Here is a 22,792-nt window from a genome sequence, read left to right as displayed (position 1 = left end):
GTATGGAGGGATGGACACTGGGGAGAGGTGGCTATGGGGAGGAAGTGGGAGGGGAGCTGTTGTATTGTAAATTTTGGTCAATGACATGAGACAAAGTATATGTGAACTGCTGTATGAAAAGTGAATTTGCTCTATAAATCTTCACCCAAATCAAAATAAAATTAAGAGGAAAAAAAAAAAATGGCCAGCCCCACAGTTTTCTTATGATCCTCATTGAAAGATGGCTGTTGCTATTGCATGGTGTTTAGAGCATGTGTTCAGTCTGTTTCAAGTGCACTGAAATTGAGACCACTGGAAAGAAATTTGCCACCTGACACTCAGGTGCCGATTATCTATGACTGATTGAGAACTTGACATTACTTGAGTAAGAGTCTGTTTGCTGCTTTCCTTGCCAGACTCTCTAATTCTCTGGGCCTGTCTTACAGGTGTCTCACTTAAGTTTATCTCTTATTGCCTTGAAATGTCTAGTTTTGAATAGCATTTTTATAGGAGCATATTTGTCTGTCAGGTCAAGGTTAACACTTCCTGTTAGGTTCTTAGGCACAAATCTACATGCATATAGCAACAGGATAATCAGTTAATGAATCCCAAAGAGTCTCATTCCATAGGTCATTAAAGTGGCCTGGAAATCTGTTGTTTGTGGATATTCCCCAGGAGATGCTGTTGTTCACCCAGGTATGGAAATCATTGCTCTTACAGAACACACATTAGGTCTTTCCTTAGAACTGTAAAAACATCATCCCGAAGGGTCCTAAGACTGTAAAACTGCTTTATTTTATTTTTAACTTGAACAGATAGAAAATTTTACCATCCTTCTGCCCAATGTCCAGGATAACTATATTTGGCTGTAAGTAAAATACTATTACAAAGATAGCAGCAGAAAACCCCCATGCATATTGTTAGCTTCTTGACCTCAAATTCTGATTAAGAGCTGGTTTTGTAAAACTTATCATAGCCAATGTTGGTGAGGTTTCAGGGTAATGGACACACTTATGCAGTACTATAAGTGTGTTAATTAATTCTAGAGGGAAATTTAGCAGTGTGTGTTTAAAGTCTTTAAAGCTCATGACATATAACTCAATAACTCAGCTTCTGAAAGATATATCCTAAGGAAATAATCAAAGATATAAGTAAATGTTTATGTGCAAAGATATTTATTAAATTTATTTATTATCTATATATTTATTATTAAAGTATTTTTATATAGTATGAAATTAGAAATAGTCTTATGTTTAACAAGGAATTATTTTAGTAACCTATTGAAAGAGAGACCAAGATACTGAGTTTATTCCTGGTACAGGTAATTTTAATTTCTTTTTTTCTTTTCTCTTTTCCCTTTAACTTTCTGCAGTAGTCAAAAATATAGTATTATTTTACAGTTCCTATTTTGGGTGTTCTGTGTGTATGTAGCTTTGAAAACAATATTTGGAGAATAGCAAATATGTGTTAATTATTTTAAAACTCACAGCCCTTGAGTAAGTTCCAACTCATAGCAACCCCTTGTTGGGTTTCCAAGGCAGTATCTCCACAGAAGTAGATTGCCCAGCCTTCCTTCGATGGAGTGGCTGGTGGATTTGAACCAGCAGGCTTCTGGTTAGCAGTCAAATGCCTTAAGTCCTAACTCCATAAAGTAGAAGATAAAACATTAAATGAATATGAGGAATATGCCAACAGGATATGTTTTTAAAACCAACTTTGAGGTGCTAAGGCAGAAACTGGGCCATCTTTTGTCTTCTTTATTACCTTTAGTAATATGGTGATTTGTTGTTTTTGAAGATGATGAATGGCATTTATTAAGCACTTTCTTCCATTCCAAACTCTGTGCAAAGTGTGTTTTTTACATTATCTTATTTCATCTTCTAATGTGAAAATCAGCCCTTCCACAAAGAAAAAAAAGAGCTTCTTGATGCATGTCTTATGGTAATTTCAATTATGTTTGTGGACAATTTGAACATAGATACTGAATATATTATCACAGATAATTATTTGCTCATTCATTCAGCAAATATTTATTGAATATAACTAGGCATAGATCTGTGCATATGTTCTCAGTTCACAAGGCTGATCAAAATAGTCCAAGCCTCTACCTGTGAAAAGATAGTATGTGCGATATGGGAAAATTTTTTGTTGTATTGTTAGCAAACTCATGTGGTCATTATCATGTTGAGACCCTTTGTCTGTTCTTGGCAATTTTAATAGCCTTATAGAAAATAAGAAATTAACTTGCCTTTAATATTCCTTTCAAGTCACACAGTACTGTTCTCCTGCCTTTTTAAGTTAACTCTAGATGTCCTTCCACCGTTTGTTCTTAAAACAATTCAATGTTTGTCCATTTTATTTTCCATTGTTTGTAATTGCCTTTTTGTAGTAGGATCATTATATGCTTTTACTCCATTACGCCATCATGAGGTTGCTGGAGTTTCCAGTGATGTTTTTTCACTCTGTTGTGAATGCTGAGAGTTACAGAATAAGGTATCAAGTTCACCAGTAAGATCTGGCTCTATTTCTACATAAAGGCAGCCATGGGATTTATAAGTATTTTATTCCTACTTCAAAGTCAAGAGCACAGAACTGCTCTCAGCAATAAATTGTCTACTTGATGGGTCCAAGTGATCTTTTCTTAAAATGCAAAATTTTCAAAATCATAACAGTTCAATGTGGGGCCATAATTATTGGTTCAAAATGACTTTCTGTTTTCTGTACAGAAGAGTCAAAACTGTGATACTTGCTTTTCTCCCTTCAGGGTTTCCCAGGTGTGCTGTATGGACTTTTCTCAGCCACAATTTATAAAATTTTCTACTTCTGTTCATTTTAATGATGTTAAATAGAGCTTTATTATTAATGCAATTCTGTCATCTTTCAGTGAGGGCTAAGATAATTACGACTGTCAAAACAGTAAAATTACTACTACTCTTCAGCTATGGTCTTCTGGCTTTAGTGCTTCAATACTTTATGCTATTTCAAAATGTTTTTTTCTTAAAGGCAGTTGAGAAGGTAGCAGGCAAGTCCCTGCCTGTCTTCTGTTGCAGGCTTCAGAAGGGCCCAGAGTATGCTTTGATATCCACTTCTCTTGATTTCTCACTCAGATGTAACTAGAGCATCTGTCTCCATCCATTTCTTCAGCTTCCTCAGTAAATTTTGATCCTCTGGTCACAGTTGGTGCCAACTATGGCTACTCAGTTTACTAAGTAACATGATGATCATAGAAGATATGAATTAATCAATTCTGACAGGGCATCTTAATTATGGAGTGCCTCTGACCTACCAGGGATAATAATAGTCCTGCAAGGTGTTTGAAGACCTCTTTCTGTGGCGATGAGAATGCATAAGATTCCTTGATGTTCATTCCTGTAGCAGTTATAATGGAAATATTAGCTGTCGTTTATTGAGTGCCTACTGTGTGCCAACCTCTAAGCAGCACTGTGCATACACTGGGTGCCTACTCTATGACTTACCTCTTGTAAGACAGACATCATTATCCCCATGTTATAGATAAAGTCACTGAGGATGAGAGAGGTTAATGATTTGTCTAAAATATATGGTAAATAGCAGAATGAAGATCAGTAGCACTAGTCTGTATGAAAACAAAACATATTCTTTTCTCTATATCATATACTAAGAGCTCTGGTAGCATAGTGCGTAAGGCACTTGACTGCTAACCAGAAGGCTGGCGGTTCAAATCCACCAGCCACTCTTCGGAAGGAAGGTTGGGCAATCTACTTCCATAGAGATATCACCTCGGAAACCCAAGGAGTGGTCGCTGTGAGTCGGGGCCGACTCGATGGCACATAACAACAATAACAACAACATATCATATACTGCATCCCTGAAGTAAAAGTTTCTTCACTTACACTTCATTCTTGAAAATTAGAAGTAACAAGGGTGACAAGGAAATTGACCTTGAGGTTGCCCATGTTTAAGAATGGAATCGTCTTTTTGCTCATTTCTACAGCTCTGTTTCCATAGAAATTATGGTAGAGGATGTCTTTTGATGTGATCAATTAATGCTACCTGAAAATGCTGTAATTTTTGTCATTTAATTTTAGCTTTAACTTTAGGAGAAGGTGGTACTTAAAAGCATGGACTCTAGAGAAAAATCTTAATTCAAATTCCAACAACTCTTATTGGCCAAATGACATTAAGCAAATGATTTAGCCTCTTGTGTGTAAGTTCAACCAGTCATAAAATAAATTTAGAATTTATCACTCACAAGATTGTTAGGAAGATGAAATGAAACAATCCATGGAAAACACAGAGATAGAATATAGAAAAAACAAAAATTAACTGTTATCATCACCAACAACACTACCGCATGAAAGTCACTATCATCACATTTCCTATGCTGGTTGGTATGTTAAAATTAGCCGTAACCAGAGGAGAGATGAGCCTAACGGACAAAAGCTTGAAGAAGAAAAAATCTTAGGAGTTTTAAAATAATTTTGTATATTTTTCTTTGAAAATATTTTGTATGATTCATGAATATAGAAATAGTTTAGATAATGCCATCATGTGAATAATTGCAATGGAATTAATCTTCAGAGAGCAATGGTCCAGTTCCCTTATCACTTTCCTAAATCTGTGTGGAAAAATGAGTCTCTATAGAAATTTTGATCCACAGCCCAAAATATTTCCAGTATTCCTCTATGTCTTTGCAATGAAATTAAAGCAAATAAATGACAGATCCAAGAAAGCAAAAGACCTGCTCACCTGATCTTCTGGACACTCCTCTCTGCTTGAGTTGCACTAAACCGTTCAGCTATTATTAAATATCTCATTGTCTGTTTACCCACATCTTTAATACCAAATAAACTAGAATACAGTCATGTTGGCAGATTTCCACTTGCTGCCCAATAGGCATTGAGATCAGTGAACGCTAACCTGGGAAACAAACTCTTACCAAATTAAAAGACTGCAGTGAAATCTGTGTTCTAGACGCTTGGTTTCAAACTAAATATGCATCTCTTCCCTCTGAACAGGGGGAACAAAGGGCAGGTAAGGACCTTTACATACTGTACGTGTGCTTTAAAAAACTAACCTGGAAATTAAATTGTAAATTTAGTATTTGAAAGGAAACTTGATCTTGGAAGAGTAATGAGTTTATTTAACCCTTTATTCAATTTGCTTATATAATTTGTATAGTGCCTATAGCATATGTGGCATGTTTCCAAGTTACTGTGAAAAAACATGAAAATAACCATCTTGTGAAGACTAGTACAAAAAGCTATAGCACACATATGGTCTTATGTATGTGATTATATAACTAATTCAGAGATATGCTTTTGGTTTTATAACAGGAGTTTGAAGATACTTCTTAAGGTAGTGGATTAATTTGTTACTGGATAGACTCCAGTAGTTCTTATAATATTCTAATTTTATATTGCAAATCTTGCATTAAGAACTTTTGAGTTCTTCATTATCATTCTAGAAGTTCAGTGAAACAGCTTATTTGTAAAACTAGCTACATTTATAATAATGGATATCAAATGATAATTTTATAAATTATGCTTTTTTTTTTTTTCAGTAAAATATGTACCACCTATTTATGGTAGCTAGTTTGAATGAAAAATGTCTTTATTTACTATTTTTTAGCAAACATTTTTGCCTTGGCAAATCAACATTTGGAATTTAGATTTCTCACTTAATTGGCATATGGACTATATAGTATTTGAGTTGAATGACCCTTTTGCTAAAGTAATCTGAACTTGCTTGTAACATCAGGTAAGAAGAAACTAATTTTGTGTTCTTTGTGCAGGTGCTTCAGTAGGTATATTTATAGATGTTATCTTATATAAATTGGGAGAGTAGAGTCCAGCCTGGTGTGTTTGGTTGCTAACTCTCAGATCCACAAAATTCTAGCAACATTTAAATATCGTCAGGTATCTATAGAGACAAAACCCATTTTTAGCACACTTTAAATATACTGAATTGATTTCTGTATCCTTGGCTTGATTTGGAAATTAGGGGATTTATTCCACCTCCCCCTGCCAGACAACTTGCTTGAGTTAATCCTTTCTTTCTCACTTCCTTAGTTGCTAAGATCAAGTTTCTTCCCCAGATTTGCTTTTCTTATCCTGTTTGGGTTTTGTTTTTTTAAATTGAGGGGTGGGGCTGTGTGTGTATTTTATTGCCCAGCAACCTGAAAGTACATGGCTTGAGGGGGGTGGTCCTTAAAAAGAAGCTCAGACATAAGATACCTGAATGGAAAAACTGAAGGTAAGTAAAAACAGCTGCCACATGGAACAGGTTTAAAGCATGCATTTTGTTTGTTTGATTGATTGTTTAAGTGGTTTTAGCATTATTTGGCCTTTTTGACTTTTTTTTTGAGACTTACCTCTAGAATATGAGCATCACAAGAGCAGTTCTCTTGCCTATTTGGTTTTCCATAATCCTGTCATCTGTGCCTGTCACAGTCTAGGTGCCCAGTTGTGAATTGTTGATTGAATGAATGAATGAATGACACATTTCACTGGCAATTTCTGATTTTCTACTATCTTATATTTATTGATTCTTTGTTGTTGTTATTAAGTAATGAAGAGAGACCTTGGTATTAAAATGTGTGGTTTCTAATTGGTTCTAATTCTTGATATTTAAAAACAATATCTTGGGGAACTTTTTTTTCCCCCTGTGGGAAATCATCTCACATTATAAGCTTATGTATTTTATTTTAGTTGATGGAAGGAAGCATTTTTCAATCTCAGGAATACAGTGATACATATATCTTTACTGCTGAAGGTTCTTTGTCAGAGATGTCAACTCATGTATTTAAAAATTACTTCATTTAATTTACTTTTAGGGAAGTTTTGTTCAGATGTATTTGAAAAGTACATAACATGAGGTAATAGAAATAACCAAAAGCGAGAAAAATTACAGAAAGATTGAAATAATTTGACACAGATCCAAGTGTAATTATTCATTAAAAAGCAAATATTGATCTAATTGTTTTCCTGAGAGACACCAAAATAAGAGACCTCAATAAGTAAATAAAATATCCACCTTGTTTATTAAAACAATAAAATGTTATTGTTAGAGTGAAATGCCACATTACCATTTTTAACCTATATTTGAATATTAATTCTACTGGGTATTTTTAGATTTCTTTCAAATGTATCCCACCATTGAAAGTGGTTAATTTTTTTCCAGGTATACAAGTAGTATCTACTTATTGCCTCCCAAAAAAAGAAAAATGTAAAATATATACTAACAAGAGAATTTAAAATAACCTGGCATCCCACCCCTCAGATGTAGCTACTGTTAACATTCTGTAGTATATTTTGATTCCATGTATAATATCATCATATTATATATGTCTTGGTGTATGTATGTCTATATGTTTTTAGATATAATTTTATGGTGGTAAAATACACATAACAAAAATTTGCCATTTTAACCATTTTTAAGTGTACAGTAATTTTGTGACATTGATTACATTCACCATGCTGTGAGACCTCAATAAGTAAATAAAATATCCATCCATCCATCACAACTATTTCTAAATGTTTTTCATCACCTTTAACAGAAACTCACTACCCCTAAAGCAGTAACTCCCCATCCCTCCCCTCCCCAGCTCCCCAAAGTGCTCATTAATAAATTTTCATCTTTATGCATTTGCCTATTCTGGATACCTCATATAAGTGAGGTCATACACAGTTTGTCCTTTGATGTCTGACTTGTTTCACTCAGCATAATGTTTTCAGGTCCATCCATGTATCAGAACTTTACTCGTTTCAGCCAAACATATTCATATTTATAGCCTGTTTTTTCAGTTGATAGAATATCGTGGGTATTTTTCCATATCAATGAACATAGAGCCATATTGTCATTTTGAATCATAAGCATAGTATTTTAAGTGTAGTATTTTCTTATAAGCCTATGCTATTTTTGTATGTATTAGATATTTCGTTTTCTTGATTTTTCTCTATAAGAAGTAGTACTTTTGTTCTTATATCTTTGTATATCTACCTGATAATTTTCTTAAAGACATAGGTATATAATTGCTGGGTTGAGACATATACTTTATTTTCCAAAGGGTTTTGAGATAATTGTAAAATTACTCTTTAGAAAGATCATAAACCAAAACAAACCTTTTGCCATTGAGTCAATTCTGACTCTCAGCAACTCTCTAGGACAGAGTACAACTGCCCCATGAGGTTCCCAAGATGGTAATTTTTACAGAAGCAGACTGCCACATCTTTCTTCTGAGGAGTGGTTGAGGGGTTAAAATCACCCAGCTGAGCACTTAGCAACTGCACTACCAAGGCTTGTTTAAAAAGATCATACTAACTTTATATTCCATTTCCCCCAATCTCAACCCAATCTTAGACTTCATGGGTAAAAACTCTGATTTTTATTTTCATTATTTTTAGCATTTCTGAAGTTGAACATCTATGTAAATATTCTGCACGAGTTGCCTGTTCACATGCTTGCCTGTTTTTCTGTTGTAATGTTATCTCCCATGGATCTACAAAAGACATCTACTGTTTATTACGCTTGATAAATTCTGTGTGTATGTATAAAAAACCCAAACTCACTGCCATCAAGTCAATTCTGACTCATAGCGACCCCCATTGGATTTCTGAGGTTGTAAATCTTTATGGAAGTAGGTTGCCCCATCTTCCTTCCACGGAGTAGCTGGTGGGTTTGAGCTCCTTGTGTGTATGTATAAGATACTAAAAACTAAATGGGATTAAGGGTCTGGATTTTTTTTTTTTTTTTCATTTAGACCTTTTTTCTTTTTCTCAGTAGTAGATGTACCATTCTCATCAATTTATGATAATGTTTACACTTAACTCTGTTTTGTATGTGTGTGCATATCCTAAATTTTTCAAGGGATATTACTCTGACAGAAAAACTGAAACCAACATTGCAGCAGACTTTCAGCAGCAATAGAGGAACAAACAAAATCTAGTGCTAATAGATTTTTCTGACTCTTAATGCTGAATTTAGTCTCTTCAGGAACTTGCCATTTTTAACATAATTCACTGTGATCTGTGTGATCTCATCTCTGTGCCCATCCATTATCAGAAATGAGTTGTCTAACCTTGAGCTTAATTTTTATTTATTTTCAGAGTGTCCACATATTGGAGAGGACTGCTTCCTCTAGCACCGAGCCCTCTGTAAGTCGGCAATTACTAGAACCAGAGCCAGTCCCCCTCTCTAAGGTCAGTGACAGAATATCATGCTTTCTCAGAAGGCACAATGCCTGCTCTGGGACCTGTTGAACCGTAAATAACCTTTACACCTTACTCCGCTAACGTAGCTATGAAGCCCGTAACAGGAGTGTTCTTCCATTTCTTGCTGCCCCCACTACACTACAGTTTCTCTGCTTTGGGCTAGGAAGCAGTCGATGCACATACATTTTATTGGCATTTTCAGGCTTACAGCCAAAGTCCAAAATTCTCATTATTTGAAAGGAAGAAGGCAAGTGACCCTATTGCATTCCCTATTGGAGAGATGAGCAAATATTTTATGCAAAGCTAACAAAAAAGATCACTGAGTCCTGCGGTAATAATGACAGTAATGGCAGCTACCATTTATGGGCCACTTGCTGCATACCAGGCACTGTGCTAAGTGCTTCAATACGTTATCCCATTTAACATAGTTCTATGAACAGCTCCATGCTGTTTACAAATACAGAACGGAGAGTTAGTAACTTTCCCAAAGTCAACCAAAGCTGTGAAGTAGCAAAGCAGGTATTTAAAGGTAGATCTGTCTAACTCAGTGATTGCTGTTTTTAAGCCTATACTACCTGCCAGGTAAAATAGTCCCCACACAGTGGACCTGTTGTACATTCAGAATTCTAGTGTTTCTCATGTTTGACCTTTCTAGGATGAGCAAATTCTTTATTAAAACTTTTTCCCTTTCACAGAAGCCAGAGTTCGCTCCTCTTCAGCCTTCTCTTCCTTGGACGAAGGAAACATCTAAACACATTTCTGTATGAAAAACAAAATCATAAATACTGGCATTACCATATTAAGGCTTTTGACACTGTTTATATTATAAGTAAACTGGGAAAGAGGGAGACTTTTGAGGAGAAAATTATTGTCAATCGAAATTACTCCCCCAATTTTTTTCTGTTTTCAAAAAGAGATTTTAGCTCTCTTAAGACAGACCTAGTTTACTAAGCATAAACTGTGTTGAATTGATTCTGACTCACAGTAACCCTACAAAGTAGAACTGCCCCATAGGATTTTCAAGGCTGTAAGTCTTTATGGAAGCAGGCTGCCACATCTTTCTCCCACAGAATGGCTGGTGGGATCAAACCTTTGACCTTTTGATTAGCAGCCAAGCACGTAACCAGTGCATCACTGGGCCTCCTTTTACTAAGCAAAAAACAAACAAACTCACTGCCGTGGAGTCCTGGAGTCGGATCTGACTCATAGCAACCCCTCCTTGGGTTTCCAAGGCGGTATCTCTAGGGAAGTAGATTGCCCAGTCTTCATTCTGAGGAGTGGCTGGTTAGGGTCAAATAAATGCCTTAGGCACTGCACCAACTAAAGCAAACAACATTCTATTTAAATTATGAATGCTGTCAGTAATGTTACAAGTAAAGTAAGAAATGAAACAGCCCACCCTAGGAAGGGTTAGTATGCTTCCTTACTTAAACATGTTGTTGACTCACAGTGACCCCTCCTCTCCGAGGCAGTATCACTACGGGAGTAGGTTGCCCAGCCTTCCTTGTGAGGAGTGGCTGGTGGGTTTGAACCGCCAGCCTTCTGATTAGCAGTCAAGTGCCTGAGGCACTAGGTTACCAGAGCTCTTAGAAGGGTAAGATTTGAACATTCTAGAAAACAGGACACAGAAGGTTCTGTCTTGTTCTAGGGTGGGCTGTTTCATTTCTTACTTTATTTGTCACATTATTGTCAGCATTTATAACTGAAATAGAATGTTGTTTGCTCTAGTTTTATCCTCTGCCTCTTTGTCAAACTGATAGCTTATTTATGTCTAAGTACTATATTAGAATTTTTTTTCAGTTTCGTTTGCTGGGCATTAGAAATACTGCTTCAGATAGAATAGGTTTATTTGCCCAGAGCTGCCTGTTTATGCTTAAGAAAAACATTTTAACTTTAACCATTTCAATGTGATCCCTCCTTCTGCAGTTAAACTTCCACAGAAGCAGAAAACACTGTGATAGAAATCAGCACTATAGCACCACAGGGACAAGCTTTTATTACAGTCTGAGTTTAATTAGGAAAAAAAAAAAAGAGAAAGAAAGCATTTGTACTTATTATTAAGTGTTTCCATTTGCACAAGTTAAATATTCTTAATCACACATGCATGCACACAGAAATAAATCGAAGATGAACACTAGCCATCAAATAAGACTAAGCCAGAAATAAAAATTCTGTTCTTAGAGATGCTCTACATGTTCTGTATTTCTAAATAGAGAAATGCTATTAAATGTGGCTATTATCTAAAAACTGAGAAAGCGGTAATGAATAAACTTACACCTATATGGAGAATTTTATCTTAATTTATTGATTTTATCAAACCTTTAAAAAGAAATCAGTGAAAATTAATCATTTGTATAGAATAATTATCTACCTCTCTGGTTAGAGTAGAAAGATAAAAATATTGTGCTTTTCATGGAAGTCTACCATTTTCTCCTACAGTAGCCATAAGCAAGGTTACTTATGGAATTGCAGTTCAGTATTTTAAAAATGAAAGTTTCAAAGCTATCCACTTCACCTGCACTTAAAAAGTACTGTACAGAAACTTAGTACAGAGCCTGAAATGTCTCATCAGAAGCATTAAAAATAAGAAACAAACATTAATTAACAGTTTTGACCAGATCCATCATAGTTTCTGATAGATTGTCTCCAAGTAGAAAACCACTTCTTGGGTTATTTTCATATGTAAGGGGAAATTTACAAGACCTTTTAATGTAGCCAAATGAACACCGATAGGTGTGTTTCTATGTCTAATGGAATCATTAGAGTTCCCTAAAGGATGACTAAGAAGGTGAAGATGGGATGGAATGTGGGAAGATGGAGGCATGATTCTGGGTTTAGAGAGCTTTTTGGAGGTTAGGGCCATATCTTACTGTCTGTAACATTAGAATGAACCAATGTCTAGCCACTTGTCCTAGAAACATAAAATTTTATGCAAAAACCCTGCCCCAAATACATATATTTGAACTTAAACATGCAGATTTAGCATGTACAGGGCAGGTAGCCCTGTCATGAGAAGAGGAAGAAAGGGAAAGAGGAAGGGATAGTGAATACACAGTTCCCTCCCTTTCTGTCCCTACAGACAACATCAGTAATGCATTTTGGCACTTTGCCTCTGAATCTTGTCAGAGCCTCATAGTCATTCAGCAAGGTCTAGGTAGTCACCACTCAGCCATTTGGACAGTAGATTCATCTGCCCTAAGATGAAATCAGTAGGCCATTGATATCAAGGCCCTTGCTCTATGGTCTAAGGGGATAATTTCTGATAGAAGGTATTTTTTCACAAGGCTGCTTCCCACATCAGTTTGGGATGGAACATTCTGCAAGGGGCCTGCTCTGATCCATGGATACTGCATCCAAATTTTGGAGACTAAAGCAGCACAGCAGGTTGTGCTAGAGGTTTTATCTCCCTTTGCTGATGGCAGGATTATAGCAGTTGTGCATGGGATATGAAAAGGTGTTGTACCTGCCATGGGAGCTACAACTTTTCCTTAATTGCTGACAGGGCTCCATCATGGTCCTGAATGTTGCTAACTGTGGTGGTTAAGTCTGTGTGTCAACTTGCCTGGGCCTGGTTGAGTGGCTGGGCAGCTAGATGTAGTTATTCCCCATGGTGAGAATGGTAATTAACTCCATGGTGGAATCTATTGTAGCACCTCAGTAGCTGCTTTGGGTATGTGGTCTGCTTCCAGTATATAAGAAGCAGCTTTGGGAATGGTCTCCAGCTTATGGCATGCTTGGACCCTGCATGTAGCTGAGTCGTTGTTCAGCAGCTTGCCATGCTCTGCCGACCTTGGGACTTTCAATGGGCTTAAATTAATGGCTTGCCCTGTGGTTTGGTAACATTGGGACTGTGCCCTTTTACTTGTCAACCTTGGGCTTGTCAGCCTCAGCAGCCAGCAGCTTTCTGAGTGAAGAAACACCTCTAGCTCCAGTGGGCTGGGAGCAGGAGGCAGAGCTGGGCCCCAAGGTCAAGGGGCTTTCACCCAGCCCCTAGAACCTCGTACTTTGAACTTGGACTTAAAGCCTCCAAACTGTGAGAGAATAAACTCCTGTTTGTTAAGGCCCTCCCATTTGTGATATGTTCTTGTCAGAGCGGCACTAGGTAACCAGAACACTACCAAACCACCACTCACTGCCATTGAGTCAGATCCGACTCATAGCAACCCCTATTTGGGTTTCCAAGGCAGTATCACTATGGAAGTAGATTACCCAACCTTCCTTCCAAGGAGTGGCTAGTGGGTTTGAACCGCCAGCCTTCTGGTTAGCAGTCAGACACCTTAAGCACTATGCCCAAAGTCTAGACTACTGGCTGTTAGGCTGTCTGATGGGCCAGTGGTTGTTTTGTTAGATTGGGCCAGTGGTTGTTTTAGCACCTTAGAAATCACCTCCTAAAGTTAAAATTCAGAGTGTCCCTAAGGGCTAGGTTAGGAAGTAGTCCTGTTAGGGACTGAAGCAAACTGAAAATGGGCTACCTTTATTTGGGGCAGGTCTTGAGTTGCCAAATTTTATAGGTTTTTCAGAAAACACTAAAAATTTGAGATTTTAAAGTCTAAAATCTGATTTTCAAATGTTGACAACTCATTAAAAGAAAGTGAAGCTCTGTAGATGAGCAAATCATATATGTCTTAAGGATAAGATTACTGTAATTTAGTGATGGTTGTTAATGGCGGAAGGTGATGGTGTGGACTCTGGAACACGAGACTTCTGGCCTCGCAGTGTGGTTCTCTTTCCAGAGGCTCCGAGAGCGTGTGTGCTTCAGGGTGCCTCAAAAGCTTCAACTTCTTTGTGTGTGTTTAGGGAGTGGGGCATTTTCTGTGTAAGCTGAAAGGCCCGCAGCCTCACCAAGAGGAAACATGTGACTACAGCTTGCACTTAGTCTAAATAGCAACACATGAGCCGCTTTAGACCCACAGTAGCCTTTCCATTCCTAGACAGAAAGCCAGGTCCACACAATTAATTGAACATTTGTCTTCAAAACAGTCTTATTTTGAAACTTTAAAGTGCCTCTGTACTCAGAGATTAACTTCATGGAAAAATGCATTTTAAACATTGTGAATACAGGTAATTGAAATTCCATTCTGCTCTAAGTAGATGAGGTGGCTCCAGCAAGTCTCTAGTGGATCCCACTTACCTGCAGGTCTACCTGGGAAACTCATTTTAACTTCAGTTAAAAGTGCATAGCTGTGTGTGATGTTAGAGTTTGTCCTAGAATGTTGTTCATAGTTTTGGTGGGTCGGGAGTGCTGGTTCAATAGCAACTTCTTAAATCTGCTGTAAGTTTGTCAGGAAACACCTAGAAACGTGTGATTTGTTTTTTCTTCCCTCCACTTAGGAAGCTGACAGCTGGGAAATTATAGAAGGGCTGAAAATAGGTCAAACCAATGTCCAGAAACCAGACAAACATGAAGGCTTTATGCTGAAAAAAAGAAAATGGCCTTTAAAAGGCTGGCACAAGGTAAAATTTTAATCACATTTGTATTCACATCATCCATCTTTAGTAATAGGGAGGATCTCACTTGCTATCAGGATGTAGGGAACCCAGGGTGTGGTTCTGTGTGTAAAACTAATTTTCAAGGTCTTATCTTAACCTGTGGGCTGCAATGTATTGTATTACTTAAGTCATCTGTGATATGTATGCAGAGAAAAATATTTTACATGATATTGAAAATTCAATTTTGTGCATATTATTTTATAATCTTTTTCTACTTAAATTGGTAGCAATATGTTTTCATCCTATTAAATATTCTTCAAAATATGAGATCTTTTTTAGTGCAGGTATATATTTTGCCGGATTATATATCCCACCATTGATTTTGGTCGATTCTTTATTGCTGGATATGTAAGACATGACTAGTTTTTTACTATTATGATGTTGTGGTGAGCATCTTCATTCATGAATGTCCATTTAGTTCTTTGGTATCAATTCCTAGAATTATTGCTGCCATTGCAAGATAAACTTGGAAAATCACTGATTCTGGAAGCTTCTTTATTTATTTGGTTACTCTTCTCTCATCCCCCCACATACTTTTTCTGTGTCTGTTTTAAGTATGGAAAAGATATGTTAACTGCCTTATTGTGATTACTTAAGCAAGAATTCTGTAATTGTAAGAAAGAAAAGGAGGGAATGGTGGGTCAGTGATAGAACTGTCGTCTTCTGTGCCAGGGACCAGTGCGATTACCGGTCAGCATGCCTCTTGTGCAGCCACCCTGTCTGTCAGTGGAGGCTTGTGCGTTGCTGTGATGCTGAACAGGCTTCAGTGCAGATCCGGACTCAGACAGACTAGGAGGAAAGGCTTGGTGATCTGCTTCGGAAAATCAGCCAGTGAAAACCCTGTGGATCACAATGGTTCGATCTGTAGCTAATCATGGAGACAGTGCAGGACTTGGCAGTGTTTTGTTTTACCGTGTACAGGGTCATCATGGATCAGGGGCTGACTCAATAGCCGCTAACAGCAACAGCAACCAGAAAAAGTTTTCTTCCATTTTCAGTATAAACCCTCTGATAGATCCTCCAGTCTCTTCTATGAAATCACTAGGAGAATAATACACTTTACATACCATATCTGCTCTTCATTGTTACATTCAAAGAAGGTGGCTATGGATTATAACTTCCTTAGGGAAATATATTTTTTGTTTTGAAGGGCAAACAGATGGACTTACTTCTCACTCCTGTGTCTCTAAAGGTGGAATGAAAATAGTCAACTGAGCTTCTGAATAATGTGGCTTCTCCCTAGTCTGAAGCCATCTCCCTGAACCCATAATATTATCCCAAAGCCTGGAATCTCTCCCCACTCTTGTTCTTTCTTGGATTTTTGGCCCACCTGGCCATTCTTCTTCCTAGGATCACTTTTGCCTTTATCTCTGACCTTATCACTTTGCAATTTCTCAAATCAAAAAGCCTTGCTAATCTTTGTTTTCCCATGACCCTCAGTATAGGTTATCTCTGCTAAGATTCTTTGATAGATAGAAATGGATAAACAAGAAAGAGGTCAGAGAAACATGTTTCATATGAATTACTAATTTTAATTTAGTGCTCTAAATCTATGTTTCAGCAGAATTGGCTGTGTTTCAACAGCAACTCTTTTTGGATGATGCCTTTAAATATTTTGTTACATAAATAATAGGAGGCTATCCCTTGCATAGTGAGTGCCTCAGTAGTGCAAACAGTTAAGTGCTCAACTATTAGACAAAAAGTTGGTGGTTCAAACCCCTCCAGAGATGCCTCAGAAGACAGGCCTACTGATCGGCTTCTGAAAGGTCACAGCCTTGAAACCACATAGAGCAATTCTGCTCCACACACGTGGGGTTGCCGTGAGTCAGAATTGATTTGATGGCAGCCAATAACAGCAACATCCCTTGTGTTGCCTTCTCTCTTGGTCTCTGATGCAACCATATTTCACTCAAGCCTCAGTCCATTTGACTGTCCAAGTCATGGGCAGCTGAGTGATCATGTGTTTTTCTTTTTCTTTTTTTATATTTAATTGTAATGATTCTTCTTCCTGTGCATATTTGTTGCCTTCCAGAACCTATTATAGAAGGAATAGCAAGAACTTCTCTGAGCATTATGCAGGATGTCTTTGGGCCTAACTGCTACCTAGCAACTAAGAGTTTCTGAATCACATAAAAACTTTCCAGCAGAGTGATTTTCCAGCAATGGAAAAAGTCCCTGCATCTTTAGATAGTACAGGAGGGTACTGGCCCCACTGTTTGCTAAGATCCTGGGAGCTACTTTTCTGCTGTGAATTGTCCAGGGAAAGGAAATCAACAGCAGAGTCCTTGAGTGGATGCTCAACAAGAATGCAGTATCTGTTTATATTTGATGAGGAGTAACTTGGAAGAGACAAAAATTGCCCCCAAAAAATATTTTTTATAATTCTTAATATATGTCAGAAATAATTTTTAATCTCTTTTGCTGATAGTGAAATGCAAGAGTTTTGCAAAGTGGAGAAATGTGCTTATTGCTAACACCACTTCTTAAACTTTCCAATAATTCAGTATTCCGTAATGGGCATGAGCATCTTCAGCTATTACCCCTGGTGTCCAGAGGAAGTTCAGGAGCTCTCCTGTGGGGTGAAAAGTTCTGTGTAGACCAACTCTTCACAGAATCATTCTGTGACCTAATGCAGGTTATTCTTCCTACAGTCACCAGGAGACAAGGCAATTTAGTTCTTAATTTTATCTATTCTTGTGTTTCTCACTTTCAGAAATATTCCAGTGTGGCTAATTCATAAGGTCTCAGTTGCACCCTGAGATTTCTTCCTTGTTGAGAAAAACCCCAATTGAGAGGCTCCTTCCCCATTGGATTATGTGTAGAAAGAACCCTAGTGGGTTAATAACAATAGAATAAAGCTCTGGTCACCTTACCATTTAGTGTTATTGACCATGTTGAGGTGCACTGGATACAAGTACGTTTGATTAACATGATCAAACATATTGGCATTACTAAATGCCAAGCAACATCAGACCCACATTTGTGAATGTTAGATATAATTGAAAATACAGACAGTAACTGGGTTGTTTGGTTCTTGCAGCGCTTTTTTGTCCTGGATAATGGAATGTTAAAGTATTCAAAGGCACCACTTGATGTAAGTAGCACACAGGACATTTTTCAAAGACTGATTAAGAATTCTACTTGAAGTGAGTAAATACCATAATTGTACAAGCCTTGTGCTGTAGTTACCAGCTTTGTGCATTTCTATACCTATAACAGTTAACAAGCTACCAAACCTGCATGTTCCATACAAGGCATGTTTTATGCTGACAGTCAGGCTAGAATAAGATCTCAAACTGGTGAGAGTTTACATAAATTAAATGAAGTTTTAATTTAACTGTTGTGATATATGTTATTAAAAATAGATGCTTAATCCCTAAAATTGATGCACTTATAAAATGACCTTTTTCCCCTTGAAGAGAAAACCTAAATAGATTGTTTTCTGCGTCTCTCAGTAAACTGTGCTTTGCATGCTTTTTTTTTTTTTTTTTGAGATTTAAAGCAATCATTGTTCTTGTTGATGTTCTTTTAAAAGCCTGTCTTTTGTACTTCATTTCTACTTCATACATTCTTATTTCTTGGGAATCCCAACTTACTAAAATTATTCCAAATTATTTGCCTTTGATGTATAAGTAGTTGCTTGTATGCAACACTAGAAATATCCCTCATTGTCATCACTGTGGTATAAGACAAAGAACAGAGGACTCATATTTAGGGTTTGTCCCCATCCTTGTCTTTGAATCAGCTGTGTGTCCTTGCTCAGAAGGGGACAGCTAGAAGCTGGAGCCTACTGCTCCGTGCTTTCTGGTCCCAGCTGCCCAGTTCTGCCCCCGCAGCTGTTGCCAGTTGATTACTGGAGGATGTTCTGGGTTGTGGGTCAAAGATTGTCCAATTGTTATTTTAGGAACCACTAAAGATGTCTTTTCTGGGATACAAACTGTGCAATCTATAATTATGAAGAATTGACATTATAGGTTATGCCAGAAATAGGAGTAAGAGATGAATAGTCTTGCTTACTGATATTTGTGTGAAGTCATTGCAACTTTATCCTCAGATTAAGAGAACCTTGGCCATCTCTTCTTTTTAAAAGAGGTGTTGTATTCTAATTCCCATAGATATGTTAAAGGTTACATTAAAGTCACTTAAACACAGAAGCACATGTGATTATATATCCCTTCAGCTTATTGACAAGTCTTTTGATTCCAGATTCAAAAAGGGAAGGTTCATGGGAGCATCGATGTCGGCCTCTCGGTCATGTCAATTAAAAAGAAAGCCCGGAGAATAGATCTTGACACAGAAGAGCACATCTATCATTTGAAGGTGAAAGCATTTTTCAACAGTTTCTCTGCCATTATCAAGGGAAATCACATGGTAATGTCAATGGTAATCAGCAAGTTGGTTTCCCAATTACTTTCTCCTTTTGTTCCTTGTTTTAGGTAAAATCCCAGGACTGGTTTGATGGATGGGTCTCGAAACTGCGCCATCATCGATTGTATCGTCAGAATGAAATTGTGAGGTCACCAAGAGATGCTAGTTTTCACATATTTCCTTCAACTTCCACAGCTGAATCCTCACCAGCTGCTAATGTTTCCGTTGTGGATGGAAAGGTATGACTTTGTCCAATGGAAGTTGTTTGGAAAATTATACAAGTACATAACTGAGTCTCATTTGAAAAGCCAGAAAGAAAGTTTTAATTTGTAAACTAACACTCAGAAGACAATAGTGACATTTGGCATCAAAGTTAGTCACAAGTATAGACTGAGCAGAAATATGGATCACCAAGAGAATTAATGGTTATTTTTCCTTCCTATAATTTTATGTGGCTTTGTAGCAATATTAGGATGTAATTGTTGTTGTTGTTGTTATGTGCCGTCGAGTCGGACCTGACTCATAGTGACCCCTCCTTGGGTTTCCGAGGCAGTATCCGTACGGAAGTAGGATTGCCCAACCTTCCTTCCGAGGAGTGGCTGGTGGGTTTGAACCGCCAGCCTTCTGGTTAGCAGTCAAGTGCTTTAGCCACTATGCTACCAGAGCTCCCAGAAATCAGGGCCTCTGTGAGTGGTGATAAAGAGCTGAAGGCCCCAACTTTTTGAAAATGAAACTTGCTTCTCTGGCTTGGGCTCTAATAGACCCAGGACTCCAAAAGAGGCAGTGAATTGGCCTGCAAAGTTAATGTGAGTAAGCTAGAGAATAGGACAGTAATAAAAGTAGTAGCCCGTGTGAGAAATGAGTGTTAAACATATGACACTCATTCATCTCTAATCTTAGCTGAAGCTCAGAGACAGTAATTTGTCCAGAAATTACATGGCCATTAAGCAGAACCAGAATCTGAACCTACATCTGTGTTTCCAAACTCAGCCCCTTTCTATTATATTAGATGCCATCCTAACCAAAGGAGGCTGAAGTTGTTCTTTGGGCTGTAATAAGAGTTATTTTTATGGTGCTGAAAAGCTAGAGATGGTGGCTGTTAAAAAGTCAAGGTTATGACAACAGGCTAGCAGACAGCTGTTTCTGCCTTTGATTCGGTAATTAAGGTTTTTCAAATATTGCACATTGTACTGCCCAGGGGTGCTCCAACTTCATACTTGGCACCTGAAACTGAAATTAGAGACAGCTGCAAGGAAATGAGCTCCACGGGAGTTGGGTTCAAGATGTGTCAGGGCACATTCTGCTTTTCTCTGTTGACATGTACAGGAATGTATGGAATACATATATCCTGGTTTCCTTTACAACACATTGAAAACTCTCATGAAGTAGTTGCAAGATTAATCAAATCAGATTACTATATTCAATGGAAATTGCTTGAGTATTTTTTGTTAAATATCATTAATTGTATTTCATAAAGTTCTCAAACCTCATATTATTTCATTCTGGTTGCCAGCCTGGCCAAGGACTGTACCTGTTTAATTATCTTTCTCCTAGAGATAGGATATTGGGTTAACCTTAATACAAACCTCTCTGAAATGGAAAGGAATGAACCAGGGCTGAGGGGGATTAGGAAGAGATGACATGTACAGATTCACCCACCTCATGATGCCCAAGATAGTCCCCAGTGTTCTCTGGGCCTGCTGTATTTTCAGCAGAGAACTGGAATAAATTTCCAGAGTTAGTCCAAATGAAGTGAGAGATAGGTCTCAGATGGAACTTCCATAAATATAAATATTCAGTTATTGGATTTCTTCAGCTTCTCCCTGCATCTTTGGCACAGAGTACTGAAAAAAGATGTATTATTTTCATTCCTAATGTTATTTATTAAATCACTTGGGTAATATCTGAGAATGGAGAACTGACACCAAATCCTCCCCACTGTTTGCCTTGGAATTAGAAGGCTCTTCAGCTCTAGTTTTCATAAAAGAGCTATTGCTCTAGTTATGAATGACATACCTCTAAGATGTTACTCAGTGAGCGATTTCCATTACATTTATCAAAATGCAATAAAGAGTGGAAAGAGCTTTTTAACACTGTGCATGCATTCTAAATACCATATTAGAAGATTCCTGAATGTTAATTAGCTTGTGGCTCTGTATGAGTAATAAATAAGTCTTGGTTTGCTAAATATGTGCATCCTTCACTTCATAATGAAGAGACACAATCAGTTGTAATTGAACATTAAAGTCAAATACTGATATTGAAAGTTGCCTCAGCTTCTTGGAAAGTAAGTGTCTCCTTTTTCACTGAGTATTTACTGCTTCATATAACTTTAGGTTAATTTCTTTCACATAAGATCAATTTAATGGAAACTCTATCAGCTATGGATAATAGTAACTCCCCAAGATTGCCTTTTTAAATGTTATAAATTCCAATATGCATTCTAAGAATTGCAAGATTGCTTGCTGGTGGATAGTGTATTTCAAAGTTTTATGTGGACCGTGAGACCTTGAGCTAATCATAAGGGTACAGAGAGCTATTGGAAAGAAAAAGCGTTCAGTCATGAGTTAAGAGTACTGCAATGACTGTATCAAATACAACTGACTGGGTAATTTTAAAATATTGTCCTTGTGAGTGTGAGATACAGCATACTTGAATGCCCCCCTCATTGAATAACAGAAATAGCAACTTAATGACAGTGCTGTTATTTTGATGATATTCTTCATAATAATCCTGGTGGTTATGAATTTCGGCTTTACCAAATACATGATGCCACATTTAGCTAAGAGGTTCCTTTTAAATTTTGAGTGTGCCTTTCTTTTTTAATGTTTCTATGAGAATGTGTGTATGTTTTTTCAATCATTCACACGTGCTAATTCTGCTTAGGGTAGCCATCTACTTGATCCTATTTTTCTGTGTTGTAGGTACAGCCCAACAACTTTCCATGGCAGTCCCCTTTACCATGCAGCAATAGCCTCCCTGCAACCTGCACCACAGGCCAGAGTAAAGTGGCAGCCTGGTTACAGGACTCAGAAGAAATGGACAGGTGTGCAGAAGGTTAGTTCTATCTCAGGGTAGGCTATGAGAATACACCAAAAAGAGAGAGAGAGAGAGAGAGAGAGAGAGGTTGGCCACCCCCACCTTGATTGCCTTGACCTTCCCGTTTTCTTATTTTCACAGACCAGCTCCATCTCCATCCTCAAACTCAGACTTCCTACCTGTCAGTTCTCCTATACACTGAATCTGCTTTTTGCCTTTACCTTGATTTTTACCCACTTTAACCTTCTTACCTCATCTCATTACCAATCCCCTTTGTCTTCTGCACCAGAGCCCCAGGGCAGGGACACAAATAAGTGAGTGCTGCATTCTGCCCTTAGTCCTTTACCCTCCCTCTGCCCTCCTACCTTGGTCACTTCCACTGTTGCCTCCTCTGTGGCTCTTTCTTTTGTGGTTGTTGTTGCAGAGAATATACACAGCAAAACATACACCAATTCAAAAGTTTCTCCATGTACAATTCAGTATCACTGATTACCATCTTCAGGTTGTACAACCGTTCTCAGCCTCCTTTTCTGAGTTGTTCTCCACCTCCATTAACATAATCTCACTGCCCCCTAAGGTTCCTTTCTAAGTTGCTATGGCCAATTTGATCCCACAGAGATGGATCTTAAAAGAGCACGTTGTTGTTGTTGTTGTGTGCCGTCGAGTCGGCCCCGACTCATAGCGACCCCTCCTTGGGTTTCCGAGGCAGTATCACTACGGAAGTA

General features: G+C 37.7%; 1 protein-coding gene across 1 annotated transcript in view; it reads left to right on the top strand.

Moving 5' to 3' along the window:
* OSBPL6 (oxysterol binding protein like 6) overlaps nucleotides 1-22,792 on the top strand; it is a 104,313-nt gene that overhangs the window by 16,616 nt on the left and 64,905 nt on the right. The window contains exons 2-7 of the mRNA XM_042782250.1: nucleotides 9,066-9,158; nucleotides 14,502-14,624; nucleotides 17,701-17,754; nucleotides 18,867-18,980; nucleotides 19,097-19,267; nucleotides 21,953-22,085. Coding sequence (XP_042638184.1) covers nucleotides 9,066-9,158; nucleotides 14,502-14,624; nucleotides 17,701-17,754; nucleotides 18,867-18,980; nucleotides 19,097-19,267; nucleotides 21,953-22,085 — 688 coding nt within the window. The remainder of the gene's footprint in view (nucleotides 1-9,065; nucleotides 9,159-14,501; nucleotides 14,625-17,700; nucleotides 17,755-18,866; nucleotides 18,981-19,096; nucleotides 19,268-21,952; nucleotides 22,086-22,792) is intronic.

Source organism: Orycteropus afer, unplaced genomic scaffold (genome assembly GCF_000298275.1).
Source record: "Orycteropus afer afer isolate SDZICR_OR568_19922 unplaced genomic scaffold, OryAfe1.0 scaffold00001, whole genome shotgun sequence".
In the NCBI taxonomy this organism is placed as follows: domain Eukaryota; kingdom Metazoa; phylum Chordata; class Mammalia; order Tubulidentata; family Orycteropodidae; genus Orycteropus; species Orycteropus afer.
The sequence above is the reverse complement of the archived record's forward strand: the minus strand, read 5'-3'. Positions and strand labels throughout refer to the sequence as shown.